Source organism: Dendropsophus ebraccatus, chromosome 1 (assembly GCF_027789765.1).
Source record: "Dendropsophus ebraccatus isolate aDenEbr1 chromosome 1, aDenEbr1.pat, whole genome shotgun sequence".
Classification (NCBI taxonomy): Eukaryota; Metazoa; Chordata; class Amphibia; order Anura; family Hylidae; genus Dendropsophus; species Dendropsophus ebraccatus.
The window spans coordinates 230,752,065-230,769,650 of record NC_091454.1 but is presented as its reverse complement, the minus strand read 5'-3'; the positions used below and the strand labels follow the sequence as shown (position 1 = coordinate 230,769,650).

At 54.2% G+C, this 17,586-nt stretch overlaps 1 protein-coding gene across 1 annotated transcript; it reads left to right on the top strand.

Annotated features, from left to right (window-relative positions):
• Nucleotides 1-758: 758 nt before the first annotated feature.
• SOX15 (SRY-box transcription factor 15) lies at nt 759-6,168 on the top strand. Its single transcript, XM_069949649.1, has 2 exons — nt 759-1,399; nt 5,748-6,168. Exons 1-2 carry the CDS (start codon nt 1,020-1,022, stop codon nt 5,920-5,922), a joined length of 555 nt encoding a protein of 184 aa, XP_069805750.1. The 5' UTR covers nt 759-1,019; the 3' UTR covers nt 5,923-6,168.
• Nucleotides 6,169-17,586: the final 11,418 nt, after the last annotated feature.

Below are 17,586 nucleotides of genomic sequence, written 5' to 3'. Positions count from 1 at the left end.
ATAGGAGTGCTCGCTGTGTGTCTGTACATAGGAGAGCTGTGTGCCCGTACATAGGAGAGCTGTGTGTCCGTACATAGGAGTGCTCGCTGTGTGCCCGTACATAGGAGTGCTCGCTGTGTGCCCGTACATAGGAGCGCCCGCTGTGTGCCCCTACATAGGAGTGCCCGCCATGTGTCCGTACATAGGAGCGCTTTCTGTGTGCCCGTACATAGGAGTGCCCGCTGTGTGCCCGTACATAGGAGCGCCCGCTGTGTGCCCGTACATAGGAGCGCCCGCTGTGTGCCCGTACATAGGAATGCCCGCCATGTGCCCGTACATAGGAGTGCCCGCTGTGTGCCCGTACATAGGAGTGCCCGCTGTGTGCCCATACATAGGAGCGCCCGCTGTGTGCCCGTACATAGGAGCGTTGTGTGTCTGTACATAGGAGCGCCCGCCATGTGCCCGTACATAGGAGTGCCCGCTGTGTGCCCGTACATAGGAGCGCTCGCTGTGTGCCCGTACATAGGAGCGTTGTGTCTCCGGCTGAGGTAAGTGTTCTGAGGGATTGTATAAATAAAGTTATTGAAGAGAAGGTGCTGAGATGTGTTGTCCATAACAACCAGTTAAATAACTAGTTTCTCTCTTTCACAGTAGGTAGAAAATGAAAGCTAGGATGTGATTGGTTGGGCAGGCTGACCCCGCCTCTATCACCCTTATACATAAATATGGTTTAGTCCATGTGGAGCGAACTACGTCACCAGGTACTGAGCGGCCGCTGGTCGCACATGGCAACCAATCAGATCATCACTTACTGCTCAGCGCTGCTGAGGAAAACCGAAAGGCGGACGCTGATTGGTTGCTAGGGGCAACGTTAGAGCGTTGTTATGAATGAGGCCCAGGGCTGCGCTCCCGCCGGCACCAGAGGGGTTAAGGGGCCCCCGGCTGAGAGGGGGAGGGGAGGAGGGGGCGGGGGGCTTTAAATCCCCCCGAGGAGGAGCGGCCCGGGCGGAGGACGGAGCTGCACCTGCTGGACGGGAGGGATGGCCGAGACTCCGGTCAAGCGGCCGATGAACGCCTTCATGGTGTGGTCCAGCGAGGAGCGGAAGCGGGTGTCCGCCCTGCACCCCAAGATGCACAACTCTGAGATCAGCCGGCGGCTGGGGGAGGTGTGGCGGGCGCTGGACGAGGACGAGCGGCGGCCGTACCGGGAGCAGGCGCAGAGGCTGCGGGAGCTGCACGCCCGGGAGCACCCGGGATACAAGTACGCGCCCCGCAAGAGGAAGCGGGAGAAGGCGGAGAACCGGGGCCCCAACCCGCCACCACCGCAGCAGCAGCCCGGGACCGGAGCCCTGCAGCCCGGGGGGCACGACGAGAGCAGCGGCAGCAGCAGCGGAGGAGCCCAGCCCGGAGAACCGTACAGGTGAGAGTGCGCCCCTGCCGGTGCCGCTCCGGTACTGCAGCCTTATACTATAGACCCTGCCGGTGCCGCTCCGGTACTGCAGCCTTATACTATAGACCCTGCCGGTGCTGCTCCAGTACTGCAGCCTTATACTATAGACCCAGCTGGTGCCGCTCCAGTACTGCAGCCTTATACTATAGACCCTGCCGGAGCCGCTCCAGTACTGCGGCCTTATACTATAGACCCTGCCGGAGCCGCTCCAGTACTGCAGCCTTATACTATAGACCCTGCCGGAGCCGCTCCAGTACTGCAGCCTTATACTATAGACCCTGCTGGTGCTGCTCCAGTACTGCAGCCTTATACTATAGACCCTGCCGGTGCCGCTCCGGTACTGCAGCCTTATACTATAGACCCTGCCGGAGCCGCTCCAGTACTGCGGCCTTATACTATAGACCCTGCCGGTGCCGCTCCGGTACTGCAGCCTTATACTATAGACCCAGCTGGTGCTGCTCCAGTACTGCAGCCTTATACTATAGACCCTGCCGGTGCCGCTCCGGTACTGCAGCCTTATACTATAGACCCAGCTGGTGCTGCTCCAGTACTGCAGCCTTATACTATAGACCCTGCCGGTGCTGCTCCAGTACTGCAGCCTTATACTATAGACCCAGCTGGTGCCGCTCCAGTACTGCAGCCTTATACTATAGACCGTGCTGGTGCCGCTCCAGTACTGCAGCCTTATACTATAGACCGTGCTGGTGCCGCTCCGGTACTGCAGCCTTATACTATAGACCCTGCCGGTGCCGCTCCGGTACTGCAGCCTTATACTATAGACCCTGCCGGTGCCGCTCCGGTACTGCAGCCTTATACTATAGACCCTGCTGGTGCCGCTCCAGTACTGCAGCCTTATACTATAGACCGTGCTGGTGCCGCTCCGGTACTGCAGCCTTATACTATAGACCCTGCTGGTGCCGCTCCAGTACTGCAGCCTTATACTATAGACCCTGCCGATGCCGCTCCAGTACTGCAGCCTTATACTATAGACCCTGCTGGTGCCGCTCCAGTACTGCAGCCTTATACTATAGACCCTGCTGGTGCCGCTCCAGTACTGCAGCCTTATACTATAGACCCTGCCGGAGCCGCTCTGATACTGCAGCCTTATACTATAGACCCTGCCGGTGCTGCAGCCTTATACTATAGACCCTGCCGGATTCGCTCCGGTACTGCAGCCTTATACTATAGACCCAGCTGGTGCCGCTCCAGTACTGCAGCCTTATACTATAGACCCAGCTGGTGCCGCTCCAGTACTGCAGCCTTATACTATAGACCCTGCCGGAGCCGCTCCAGTACTGCAGCCTTATACTATAGACCCAGCTGGTGCTGCTCCAGTACTGCAGCCTTATACTATAGACCCTGCCGGTGCCGCTCCGGTACTGCAGCCTTATACTATAGACCCTGCCGGTGCTGCTCCAGTAGTGCAGCCTTATACTATAGACCCTGCTGGTGCCGCTCCGGTACTGCAGCCTTATACTATAGACCCTGCCGGTGCCGCTCCGGTACTGCAGCCTTATACTATAGACCCTGCCGGTGCCGCTCCAGTACTGCAGCCTTATACTATAGACCCTGCCGGTGCTGCAGCCTTATACTATAGACCCTGCCGGTAGTGCAGCCTTATACTATAGACCCTGCCGGTACTGCAGCCTTATACTATAGACCCTGCCGATGCCGCTTCGGTACTGCAGCCTTATACTATAGACCCAGCTGGTGCTGCTCCGGTACTGCAGCCTTATACTATAGACCCTGCCGGTGCCGCTCCGGTACTGCAGCCTAAGGATAGGGACCCTGCCGGTGCCGCTCCGGTACTGCAGCCTGAGGATAGGGCACCTGCCGGTGCCGCTTCGGTACTGCAGCCTTATACTATAGACCCTGCCGGTGCCGCTCCAGTACTGCAGCCTGAGGATAGGGCACCTGCCGGTGCCGCTTCGGTACTGCAGCCTTATACTATAGACCCTGCCGGTGCCGCTCCGGTACTGCAGCCTGAGGATAGGGACCCTGCCGGTGCCGCTCCGGTACTGCAGCCTTATACTATAGACCCTGCCGGTGCCGCTCCAGTACTGCAGCCTGAGGATAGGGCACCTACCGGTGCCGCTTCGGTACTGCAGCCTTATACTATAGACCCTGCCGGTGCCGCTCCGGTACTGCAGCCTGAGGATAGGGACCCTGCCGGTGCCGCTCCGGTACTGCAGCCTTATACTATAGACCCTGCCGGTGCCGCTCCGGTACTGCAGCCTGAGGATAGGGACCTTGCTGGTGCCGCTTCGGTACTGCAGCCTTATACTATAGACCCTGCCGGTGCCGCTTCGGTACTGCAGCCTTATACTATAGACCCTGCCGGTGCCGCTCCGGTACTGCAGCCTGAGGATAGGGCACCTGCCGGTGCCGCTTCGGTACTGCAGCCTTATACTATAGACCCTGCCGGTGCCGCTCCAGTACTGCAGCCTGAGGATAGGGCACCTGCCGGTGCCGCTTCGGTACTGCAGCCTTATACTATAGACCCTGCCGGTGCCGCTCCGGTACTGCAGCCTGAGGATAGGGACCCTGCTGGTGCCGCTTCGGTACTGCAGCCTTATACTATAGACCCTGCTGGTGCCGCTCCGGTACTGCAGCCTTATACTATAGACCCTGCCGGTGCCGCTCCGGTACTGCAGCCTTATACTATAGACCCTGCCGGTGCCGCTTCGGTACTGCAGCCTTATACTATAGACCCTGCCGGTGCCGCTTCGGTACTGCAGCCTTATACTATAGACCCTGCCGGTGCCGCTCCGGTACTGCAGCCTTATACTATAGACCCTGCCGGTGCCGCTCCGGTACTGCAGCCTTATACTATAGACCCTGCCGGTGCCGCTCCGGTACTGCAGCCTGAGGAGAGACCCAGCCGGTGCCGCTCCGGTACTGCAGCCTGAGGATAGGGACCCTGCCGGTGCCACTCCAGGACTGCGGCCTTATACTATAGACCCTGCCGGTGCCGCTCCGGTACTGCAGCCTGAGGAGAGACCCTGCTGGTGCCGCTCCGGTACTGCAGCCTGAGGATAGGGACCCTGCCGGTGCCGCTCCGGTACTGCAGCCTTATACTATAGACCCAGCTGGTGCTGCTCCGGTACTGCAGCCTTATACTATAGACCCTGCCGGTGCCGCTCCGGTACTGCAGCCTAAGGATAGGGACCCTGCCGGTGCCGCTCCGGTACTGCAGCCTTATACTATAGACCCTGCCGGTGCCGCTCCGGTGCTGCAGCCTGAGGATAGGGCACCTGCCGGTGCCGCTCCGGTACTGCAGCCTTATACTATAGACCCTGCCGGTGCCGCTCCGGTACTGCAGCCTGAGGATAGGGACCCTGCCGGTGCCGCTTCGGTACTGCAGCCTTATACTATAGACCCTGCTGGTGCCGCTCCGGTACTGCAGCCTTATACTATAGACCCTGCTGGTGCCGCACCGATACTGCAGCCTTATACTATATACCCTGCCGGTGCCGCTCCGGTACTGCAGCCTTATACTATAGACCCTGCCTGTACTGCAGCCTTATACTATAGACCCTGCTGGTGCCGCTCCGGTACTGCAGCCTTATACTATAGACCCTGCTGGTGCTGCTTCGGTACTGCAGCCGGGGGATAGGGACTCTGCTGGTGCCGCTCCAGGACTGCAGGTTGGTGCTAGAAGTGGAGGAGGTCCTGTGACTTTACTTTTATTGCTAGTATCAGGCTGTGGTACCGGCAGCGGTCCCCCTCCTCCCCTCTGTGCGGTCCTTCTCCCCTCCCCTTTGCGCGGGCCCCCTCCTCTCCTCCCCTTGGGCCCCCTCTCCTCTCTGTGTGGTCCGCCTCCTCCCCTCCCCTTTGCGCGGGCCCCCTCTTCTCCTCCCCTCGGACCCCCTCTCCCCTCTGTGTGGTCCCCTTCCTCCCCTCCCCTTTGTGCAGGCCCCCTCTTCTCCTCCCCTCGGGCCCCCTCTCCCCTCTGTGCGGTCCTTCTCCCCTCCCCTTTGCGCGGGCCCCCTCCTCTCCTCCCCTTGGGCCCCCTCTCCTCTCTGTGTGGTCCGCCTCCTCCCCTCCCCTTTGCGCGGGCCCCCTCTTCTCCTCCCCTCGGACCCCCTCTCCCCTCTGTGTGGTCCCCTTCCTCCCCTCCCCTTTGTGCAGGCCCCCTCTTCTCCTCCCCTCGGGCCCTCTCTCCCCTCTGTGTGGCCCCCTCCTCTCCTCCCCTCGGGCCCCCTCTCCCCTTTGTGTGGTCCCCCTCCCCTCTGCTCAGTCCCCCTCCTCTCCTCCCCTTCCCCTCTCCTCGGTCCCCCCTCCTCTCAATGTAACGCTGTGTCTCTTCTCTCCTCAGCTACCTCTCGTACTCGGCGGTCCCTCAGACAGACCCCACCTTCCCCATGGTCAGTGATGTTTCGGCGCTCTATGGATTAGGACTTTATGACTTTGGAGAGAGACGCGGGATCCAGCCGCAGGTCCATTACCAGACGGTGGAGGTGGACGGCGGGGGGTCCCTTATCAGCCTCTGACTCTGGACACTGGGGAGCGGACACCTGGGGGCGTGGCCTTATGACATCTGGGGGCGTGACCTTTACATCCTGGATATGCTACATGGGGTAGGGACAGGTCCTGGAGGTGGCCCCATCTACTAGACCCTCCCGTCCTGCAGGGGGCACTGTGTGACAGCAGCTGGGACTCCGCAGGCTGTGATTGGATATGCTGCAGCGTGTGGGAGGAGCTTCATCACTGAAGTTTTACACTGTAGATTATTTTACATTTATATGGAGTTTTGTATTTTTTTGTAGCAGATTAAAACATTTCTTAGTAAGTGTCCTGTGAGGTGATTGGTTTATTCCTGTGGGGGCGGGGCCTGACCGACGGGATCATCTTGGCCTGTAAAGTGTCTGAGTGGATCTCACTTCCCCCGGGGTGAGGTACTGCGATCACATGACCTTCTGTAGCTTGCTGGGATCTCCTCCTGTTTCTGTGCGCTCCGGTGAGGCTGGCCTTACCTCCACCCGTTATACGAGAGTATACGGCCCCCGCCTGCTCTGTGTCTGTGTATACGGCCCCCGCCTGCTCTGTGTCTGTGTATACAGCCTGTGCACGGACTGTGGGGGGAAGGTTCCGGGTTCCCCTTGGGTTGTAGGGTTTTCCAGCTGTTACTGTAGGAACATATGATGTATTCGCTGAGGGTTACGGATCCTTATATACTGTGCAGCTCCGACACCTCTTGTATCTGAGCAGGGTTATCACACAACAATGGAAACACAATGGGGGAGGGGGTGCTTATTAAGGCCGTTGTGGGCAATTTTTGGTTATATATGTTCTAGTTATAAAACGGTATTTGACGGGTGAATATTTTTAGATTGAGTATTTGCATAAACCCGCATGTATGACTAATGATCTAGTTATCTGGTCAGTAGCAGGCACGTCCTGCACTGTAATCAGATGGGCGTAATATTGTCCGTCCTGCACTGTAATGAGATGGGCCCCATATAACACGGCCTGCACTGCAATCAGATGGTCACCATATTACCCGCTCTGCACTGTAATCAAATGGTCCCCATATAACATGACCTGGCCTGCACTGTAATCAGATGGGCGCCATATTACACGGCCTGCACTGTAATCAGATGGGTCACCGTATTACACGGCCTGCACTATAATCAGATGGTTGCCATATTATCCGGCCTGCACTGTAATCAGATGGGCGCCATATTACACGGCCTGCACTGTAATCAGATGGTTGCCATATTATCCGGCCTGCACTGTAATCAGATGGGCGCCATATTACACGGCCTGCACTGCTATTAGATGGGCGCCATATTACACGGCCTGCACTGTAATCAGATGGGCGCCATATTACACGGCCTGCACTGTAAGTAGATGGTCGCCATATTACACGTCCTGCACTGTAATCAGATGGGCGTAATATTGTCCGTCCTGCACTGTAATGAGATGGGCGCCATATTACACTGCCTGCACTATAATCAGATGGTTGCCATATTACACGGCCTGCACTGTAATCAGATGGGCGCCATATTACACGGCCTGCACTGCAATCAGATGGTCTCCATATTACACGGCCTGCACTGTAATTAGATGGTCGCCATATTACACGGCCTGCACTGTAATTAGATGGTCGCCATATTACACGGCCTGCACTGTAATCAGATGGGCGCCATATTACACGGCCTGCACTGTAATCAGATGGGCGCCATATTACACGGCCTGCACTGTAATCAGATGGGCGCCATATTACACGGCCTGCACTGTAATCAGATGGGCGCCATATTACACGGCCTGCACTGTAATCAGATGGGCGCCATATTACACGGCCTGCACTGTAATCAGATGGGCGCCATATTACACGGCCTGCACTGTAATCAGATGGGCGCCATATTACACGGCCTGCACTGTAATCAGATGGGCGCCATATTACACGGCCTGCACTGTAATCAGATGGGCGCCATATTACACGGCCTGCACTGTAATCAGATGGGCGCCATATTACACGGCCTGCACTGTAATCAGATGGGCGCCATATTACACGGCCTGCACTGTAATTAGATGGTCGCCATATTACACGTCCTGCACTGTAATCAGATGGGCGTAATATTGTCCGTCCTGCACTGTAATCAGATGGGCGCCATATTACACGGCCTGCACTGTAATTAGATGGTCACCATATTACACGGCCTGTACTGTAATCAGATATGTGCCATATTACACGGCCTGCACTGTAATCAGATGGGCCGTTGTTTTTACTTATAGATACAGTGTTGGGCGCAGTACAGGTGGGTGTACGTTGTTTTTACTCATAGATACAGTGTTGGGCGCAGTACAGGTGAGTGTACGTTGTTTTTACTTATAGATACAGTGTTGGGCGCAGTACAGGTGAGTGTACGTTGTTTTTACTTATAGATACAGTGTTGGGCGCAGTACAGGTGAGTGTACGTTGTTTACTTATAGATACAGTGTTGGGCGCAGTACAGGTGAGTGTACGTTGTTTTTACTTATAGATACAGTGTTGGGCGCAGTACAGGTGAGTGTACGTTGTTTTTACTTATAGATACAGTGTTGGGCGCAGTACAGGTGAGTGTACGTTGTGAGTGTACGTTGTTTTTACTCATAGATACAGCGTTGGGCGCAGTACAGGTGAGTGTACGTTGTTTTTACTTATAGATACAGCGTTGGGCGCAGTACAGGTGAGTGTACGTTGTTTTTACTTATAGATACAGTGTTGGGCGCAGTACAGGTGAGTGTACGTTGTTTTTACTTATAGATACAGTGTTGGGCGCAGTACAGGTGAGTGTACGTTGTTTTTACTGGATATTCATATGAACCTGGGTCCGGTTTGGTGAGACGTGCACCCATACTCGAGGTCTTGTGCTGCTGAGACTTTGTTTGTGGATTTATTTTTATTTTTGTTTTTACTTAGTGTTGGGCACAGTAGAGGTGAGTATACCTTGATTTTATTTATAAATACAGCCTAGGACACAGTGGAGGTGAGTGTACCTTGTTTTGTCTAGAGATAGACAGTAGAGGTGAGTGTACAGAGTTTTACTTTTTTATTTTATTGTTTTTATATATATATATATTTGTTACTATGTCACGCTGCGCCATATAGACCTTTTGTGTCTGGTGGACGGCCATTGTGAAGATGTACATGTTGCATCCCGCACGTTCCCTGTAGGTCGGGGTGCCCTCCTCACCGGCCTGGAATCCGAGTGCGTGTAGTCACTCAGAATATATAATGGAGACGGCACGGCTAGAAAGTGCCGGGTTATTCACACCAGATGCCGAGTTTCAAGAAGACTTCTGTAAGTTTAAGCGTCACATCTGGTGCGAATCAACAAGCGCCCTGTAGACGTGCGTCCTCCATGCTGCCCCCCCCCTACACTGGGTCACCCAGCAGACTCCTTCTAATCACGTCTACTCTATGGAAGGCTTCCTCATCCAGGGAGCCAGTCTTACGGCCCTATTCCACCAGACGATTATCGTTCAGATTATCGTTAAAACGAATCTAAACGATGATCGTTCAGTTGAAATGCAGTTAACGATTAACGACTGAACGAGAAATACAATCGCAAATACGATCATAAGTAACGGTTATCGTTCCATGGAAATGAGTGAACGTTTTGCCGGTCTTTTGCAATAGCGGTTGTTTAAGATCGTTAACGATTATGCGAACGATAATCGTCCGATGGAATAGGGTCCTTAGTCTGTAACCACAGTGATTGATGCTGAGGGGTTTTGGCCGACTTTCCCTTGGACTCCCTGAGGAAGAATCCTAAGATCTTAGCCGTATGCAGTTCTTAGAATGGTCATGTGACACCGGAAAATAATTCCTGCCCCCTTATCAGCCTGGTGGGATGAGATGTCTCATCCCACCAGGTGTCTGACCGGAGGAAGCGCTTCACCCTCTAAGGGAATGCGCACACTGCACAACCCAGGCGCTTCACCCTCTAAGGGAATGCACACTGCACAACCCAGGCGCTTCACCCTCTAAGGGAATGCGCACACTGCACAACCCAGGCGCTTCACCCTCTAAGGGAATGCGCACACTGCACAACCCAGGCGCTTCACCCTCCTAAGGGAATGCGCACACTGCACAACCCAGGCGCTTCACCCTCTAAGGGAATGCGCACACTGCACAACCCAGGCGCTTCACCCTCTAAGGAAATGCGCACTACACAACCCAGGCGCTTCACCCTCTAAGGGAATGCGCACTACACAACCCAGGCGCTTCACCCTCTAAGGGAATGCGCACACTGCACAACCCAGGCGCTTCACCCTCTAAGGGAATGCACACACTGCACAACCCAGGCGCTTCACCCTCTAAGGGAATGCGCACACTGCACAACCCAGGCGCTTCACCCTCTAAGGGAATGCGCACTACACAACCCAGGCGCTTCACCCTCTAAGGGAATGCGCACTACACAACCCAGGCGCTTCACCCTCTAAGGGAATGCGCACACTACACAACCCAGGCGCTTCACCCTCTAAGGGAATGCGCACTACACAACCCAGGCGCTTCACCCTCTAAGGGAATGCGCACACTACACAACCCAGGCGCTTCACCCTCTAAGGGAATGCGCACACTGCACAACCCAGGCGCTTCACCCTCTAAGGCAGGCATGTCCAAAGTCCGGCCGGAGGGCCATTTGCGGCCCGCGTTCCGAACTTTTACGGCCCCCCAGGTATCCAGCTTGCTATTATCTGCCTGTGTTATAAAGCATATAGCATGTAGCATGTAAAATGGTCGGCCCTCGCACATGTTCACTTCATCAAATTTGGCACACTTCGAAAAAAGTTTGGACATGCCTGCTCTAAGGGAATGCGCACTACACAACCCAGGCGCTTCACCCTCTAAGGGAATGCGCACACTGCACAACCCAGGCGCTTCACCCTCTAAGGGAATGCGCACTACACAACCCAGGCGCTTCACCCTCTAAGGGAATGCGCACACTGCACAACCCAGGCGCTTCACCCTCTAAGGGAATGCGCACACTGCACAACCCAGACGCTTCACCCTCCTAAGGGAATGCGCACTACACAACCCAGGCGCTTCACCCTCTAATCTTTTGAGGGTTTTTTGTTTTCTGGACCCAAAAGTCGGAGCTCCTCCATAAATACGTGATGTATCCCCCTGGGCTTCTCTCCTCTGTCAGCCATTGGTCGGGTTCCTGCGGGTGTAGTCGGAGCTCCTCCATAGATACGTGATGTATCCCCCTGGGCTTCTCTCCTCTGTCAGCCATGACTACTATCTGTTTGTTCTGTCCTAGTAGGGCGAGTGTTAACCCTTCAGGCTGGTGTTGTCAGTAGTGACCAGCAGGTGGCGCTCTGCTCATACATGTGATTTCTATTTCCATGGCTGCTTCCACCCCATAGATTCATGTCAAACTCTGGCCCGTGGTGCCATTATTTTTGGCCCGCCAAGCAATTCAGAGTTTGAATTACATCTGGCCCGCCATGGCTACTATATAAGAGACTACGGGGAGGGCTGGCTACTATATAAGAGACTATGGGGGAGGGCTGACTACTATATAAGAGACTACCGGGGAGGGCTGGCTACTATATATGAGACTATGGTAGAAGGGCTGGCTACTATATAAGAGACTACCGGGGAGGGCTGGCTACTATATAAGAGACTACCGGGGAGGGCTGGCTACTATATAAGAGACTATGGGGGAGGGCTGGCTACTATATAAGAGACTATGGGGGAGGGCTGGTTACTATATCAGAGACTACGGGGAGGGCTGGCTACTATATAAGAGACTACCGGGGAGGGCTGGCTACTATATGAGACTATGGGGGAGGGCTGGCTACTATATAAGACTATGGGGGAGGGCTGGCTACTATATAAGAGACTATGGGGGAGGGCTGGCTACTATATAAGAGACTATGGGAGAGGGCTGGCTACTATATAAGACTATGGGGGAGGGCTGGCTACTATATAAGACTATGGGGGAGGGCTGGCTACTATATAAGACTATGGGGGAGGGCTGGCTACTATATAAGAGACTATGGGGGAGGGCTGGCTACTATATAAGAGACTATGGGGAGGGCTGGCTACTATATAAGAGACTATGGGGAGGGCTGGCTACTATATAAGAGACTATGGGGAGGGCTGGCTACTATATAAGAGACTATGGGGAGGGCTGGCTACTATATAAGAGACTATGGGGAGGGCTGGCTACTATATGAGACTATGGGGAGGGCTGGCTACTATATGAGACTATGGGGAGGGCTGGCTACTATATGAGACTATGGGGAGGGCTGGCTACTATATGAGACTATGGGGAGGGCTGGCTACTATATAAGAGACTATGGGGAGGGCTGGCTACTATATAAGAGACTATGGGGAGGGCTGGCTACTATATAAGAGACTATGGGGAGGGCTGGTTACTATATAAGAGACTATGGGGAAGGGCTGGTTACTATATAAGAGACTATGGGGAGGGCTGGCTACTATATAAGAGACTATGGGGAGGGCTGGCTACTATATACACTCACCGGCCACTTTATTAGGTACACCTGTCCAACTGCACGTTACCCCTTAATTTCTAATCGGCCAATCACATGGCGGCAACTCAGTGCATTTAGGTATGTAGACATTGTCAAGACAATCTCCTGCAGTTCAAACCGAGCATCAGTATGGGGAAGAAAGGTGATTTGAGGCCTTTGAACGTGGCATGGTTGTTGGTGCCAGAAGGGCTGGTCTGAGTATTTCAGAAACTGCTGATCTACTGGGATTTTCACGCACAACCATCTCTAGGGTTTACAGGGAATGGTCCAAAAAAGAAAAACCATCCAGTGAGCGGCCGTTCTGTGGGCGGAAATGCCTTGTTGGTGCCAGAGGTCAGAGGAGAATGGGCAGACTGGTTCCAGCTGATAGAAAGGCAACAGTGACTCAAATAGCCAACCGTTACAGCCAAGGTAGGCCGAAGAGCATCTCTGATCGCACAGTACGGCCAACTCTGAGGCAGATGGGCTACAGCAGCAGAAGACCACCCGTTACTAGCATGGTGTACCTAATAAAGTGGCCGGTGAGTGTATGAGACTATGGGGGAGGGCTGGCTACTATATAAGAGACTATGGGGGAGGGCTGGCTACTATATAAGAGACTATGGGGGAGGGCTGGTTACTATATAAGAGACTATGGGGGAGGGCTGGTTACTATATAAGAGACTATGGGGGAGGGCTGGCTGCTATATAAGAGACTATGGGGGAGGGCTGGTTACTATATAAGAGACTATGGGGGAGGGCTGGCTGCTATATAAGAGACTATGGGGGAGGGCTGGCTACTATATAAGAGACTATGGGGAGGGCTGGCTACTATATAAGAGACTATGGGGGAGGGCTGGCTACTATATAAGAGACTATGGGGGAGGGCTGGCTACTATATAAGAGACTATGGGGGAGGGCTGGCTACTATATAAGAGACTATGGGGGAGGGCTGGTTACTATATAAGAGACTATGGGGGAGGGCTGGTTACTATATAAGAGACTATGGGGGAGGGCTGGCTGCTATATAAGAGACTATGGGGGAGGGCTGGCTACTATATAAGAGACTATGGGGAGGGCTGGCTACTATATAAGAGACTATGGGGAGGGCTGGCTACTATATAAGAGACTATGGGGAGGGCTGGCTACTATATAAGAGACTATGGGGAGGGCTGGCTACTATATAAGAGACTATGGGGAGGGCTGGCTACTATATAAGAGACTATGGGGGAGGGCTGGCTACTATATAAGAGACTATGGGGAGGGCTGGCTACTATATAAGAGACTATGGGGAGGGCTGGCTACTATTTGGGCACTATTGGGAGGGCTGGCTAATATGTGGGGCAATTTTGGTTGGGTTGGCTACTGCATGGGGTAATATTGGGGGGGGGGGGCCACTACATGGGGTAATATGGGGGGGCTATTACATGGGTTTGGGTTTAATCATGTCATAGCACTTTATCATGTCATCTATCATAGTGCACAGCAATGGGGGACGCACACCACTGATAGTGCCAGGAACACCGCATTTGGGCTTCAATAATTATCATGGTTGGCCCGCGACTTTGTCCAATTTTTTAATTTTGGCCCACAGTGTATTTCAGTTTGACCCCCCTGATATAGATCATCACTCAGCCCTATCTCCCCCCCAGCACTTTAACCCCTAGAGAACAGTGACTATAATAATATACAGGAGCCGCAGTGTATAGTATGGGCGGGGGGGGTCAGTACAGGAGGAGGATACAGAGAGCAGTGACTATAATAATATACAGGAGCCGCAGTGTATAGTATGGGGAGGGGGGTTGTACAGGAGGAGGATACAGAGAACAGTGACTATAATAATATACAGGAGCCGCAGTGTATAGTATGGGGGGGGGGGGTCAGTACAGGAGGAGGATACAGAGAACAGTGACTATAATAATATACAGGAGCCGCAGTGTATAGTATGGGGGGGGGGGGGGGGGTCAGTACAGGAGGAGGATACAGAGAACTAACTATATGGGTATGTGTGACCAGCAGGGGGAGACACACACCTGTATACTCCACCTCCATCCCCATACCGTGTTTCCTTGAAAGCATGGCAGCGTCTTGTGATAATTTTTACTCCCAAAGTTGTTGCTGTGTCTTAGGGGGGGGGGTATTTTCCTTATTGCTGGTGGGGGGATTTCCTTATTCCGGGGTGGGGGGGCTGGGGGGGGGGTTGGATTCCTTATTCCCAGGGGGGTGGCTTATTTTCGGGGACACATCATAGTAGTGAGGACCTGGTACCAGTTACATGGAGAATAATAGGGGAATGGATTGGATTCCAGCGACCTGTGTTAGGTGGTTTTTCATTGATTGGAGAATAAAACATCTGATGTATGAGGGGCGGCCTCTATGCTGGACTATGGATGAGGGGAGCCGGGAGGGCGGCCTCTATGCTGGACTATGGATGAGGGGAGTCGGGAGGGCGGCCTCTATGCTGGACTATGTATGAGGGGAGTCGGGAGGGCGGCCTCTATGCTGGACTATGTATGAGGGGAGCCGGGAGGGCGGCCTCTATGCTGGACTATGTATGAGGGGAGTCGGGAGGGCGGCCTCTATGCTGGACTATGTATGAGGGGAGTCGGGAGGGCGGCCTCTATGCTGGACTATGGATGAGGGGAGCCGGGAGGGCGGCCTCTATGCTGGACTATGGATGAGGGGCGCGGGGAGGGCGGCCTCTATGCTGGACTATGGATGAGGGAGCCGGGAGGGCGGCCTCTATGCTGGACTATGGATGAGGGGAGCCGGGAGGGCGGCCTCTATGCTGGACTATGGATGAGGGGAGCCGGGAGGGCGGCCTCTATGCTGGACTATGGATGAGGGGAGCCGGGAGGGCGGCCTCTATGCTGGACTATGGATGAGGGGAGCCGGGAGGGCGGCCTCTATGCTGGACTATGGATGAGGGGATCCGGGAGGGCGGCCTCTATGCTGGACTATGTATGAGGGGAGCCGGGAGGGCGGCCTCTATGCTGGACTATGGATGAGGGGAGCCGGGAGGGCGGCCTCTATGCTGGACTATGGATGAGGGGAGCCGGGAGGGCGGCCTCTATGCTGGACTATGGATGAGGGGAGCCGGGAGGGCGGCCTCTATGCTGGACTATGGATGAGGGGAGCCGGGAGGGCGGCCTCTATGCTGGACTATGGATGAGGGGAGCCGGGAGGGCGGCCTCTATGCTGGACTATGGATGAGGGGAGTCGGGAGGGTGTCCTCTATGCTGGACTATGGATGAGGGGAGCCGGGAGGGCGGCCTCTATGCTGGACTATGGATGAGGGGAGTTGGGAGGGCGGCCTCTATGCTGGACTATGGATGAGGGGAGCCGGGAGGGCGGCCTCTATGCTGGACTATGTATGAGGGGAGTCGGGAGGGCGGCCTCTATGCTGGACTATGGATGAGGGGAGTCGGGAGGGTGTCCTCTATGCTGGACTATGGATGAGGGGAGCCGGGAGGGCGGCCTCTATGCTGGACTATGGATGAGGGGAGCCGGGAGGGCGGCCTCTATGCTGGACTATGGATGAGGGGAGTTGGGAGGGCGGCCTCTATGCTGGACTATGGATGAGGGGATCCGGGAGGGCGGCCTCTATGCTGGACTATGGATGAGGGGAGCCGGGAGGGCGGCCTCTATGCTGGACTATGGATGAGGGGAGCCGGGAGGGCGGCCTCTATGCTGGACTATGGGTGTGACTGGGAAGCGGCCTCGGGTCTGTGCAGCCACCTGAGCCTACAGCCTCACATCCAAATCTTGATGAGTGGGAGCTTGCCGGGTCAGTCCTTTGGCCAGGGATCCCCAATGTACGTAACAAAATCTGCAGCACGCCAAAAAGTAAATGCAAAGGTGATTTATTCCATCTAGAAGTGCAGGTACAAGTTACGTTTCAACTCACTCCAGAGTCCTTTTCAAGCCTAGTGGGATCTTCCTTGATGCATATTTATAGGGCTAACAAATTAGCATAATTATTACCCAAAAGTGTAAACATCATATAATGTGCAAAGTATTAAGATAAGATAAAGTGCTGCGTGCACCAACACCTTGTGGAAAATAAAGAGTTTCTGTAAAATTCATAATACAATCTTTTGTTCATACTGATATTCATGAGGAGGGAGGGTCCACTCACCACTCGCATATTCATAAGAAAAAGGCATTTAAGCGGCTGTCATGGCGTCCGGTATCATGGCTTGGCGTGGTGGAGACGGTAATGCGCATGCGTCGCGCAGCTACACACCCATAGTAACCTCAAGCCAACCGGATTGCAGGAATATGTGTCCATAACAACCATAGCGGCCACATAAAGAAGCAATCTTATATACCGTGCTGTAGACAATGCTGATCCCTGAAGTCCTTCATCTCCAGACATAGGACAAGAGCTGAGATCAGCGCCCGAGCCCGGGGGATTCACGCAGCTTCTCCAATACACCCAAAGCCGCTGTGGTGCCGCATCCACTACTGGGTCACTCGGAGTGCCTATATATATATATATATATATATATAAATACACACACTAGAAAATGTGCCCGGCGTTGCCCAGGTGTAAAGTGTCAGTCTGTTAATTAGATTTGTTCCAAGGTCGCACAGGAGGCAAATCTATGCCCTTGTTTGTTTGTTTTTTAAGGGGAAATAGCCAGCAGCCCTATATATCCCTTTATAAGCTATATACCCCGACAGTTCTGTGCTGATTATGTAAATTGTAGGTTAGAAATAAACTAAAAACTTTAAACATCCTAAATACCTAATAGTCAAACTGAGATGTCATCATGTGATCAGACCAGGGGCGGATTATAATGAGGGCAATCTGGGCAACCGCCTGGGGACCAGCGAGATTGTCTCCATTATAATAACGCTGCCGAATCCATTTGCGGCCACACTGCCCCTTTAAACTATACTCCAGCAGACATGCCGTGCGTAGGCATGTCTGCAAGAGTGTCCTCTGGCTGGCAACGTCACTTCCCGGGACACGCCGGCACGGAGGATCGCAAAGCAGAGTCCCTAACCATGCTGCTGGGGAGCGCTGTGAGGGGTAAGTTTTTGTTATTTTGTTTCTCCGGGGGGGGGGGGGCGGTGTTCAGAGCCTGGTTATATACAACATTGTCAGGGTTATATACAGCCTGGTTATATACAACATTGACAGGGTTAGTGGAGGTCCTGTATACATGTAGTAT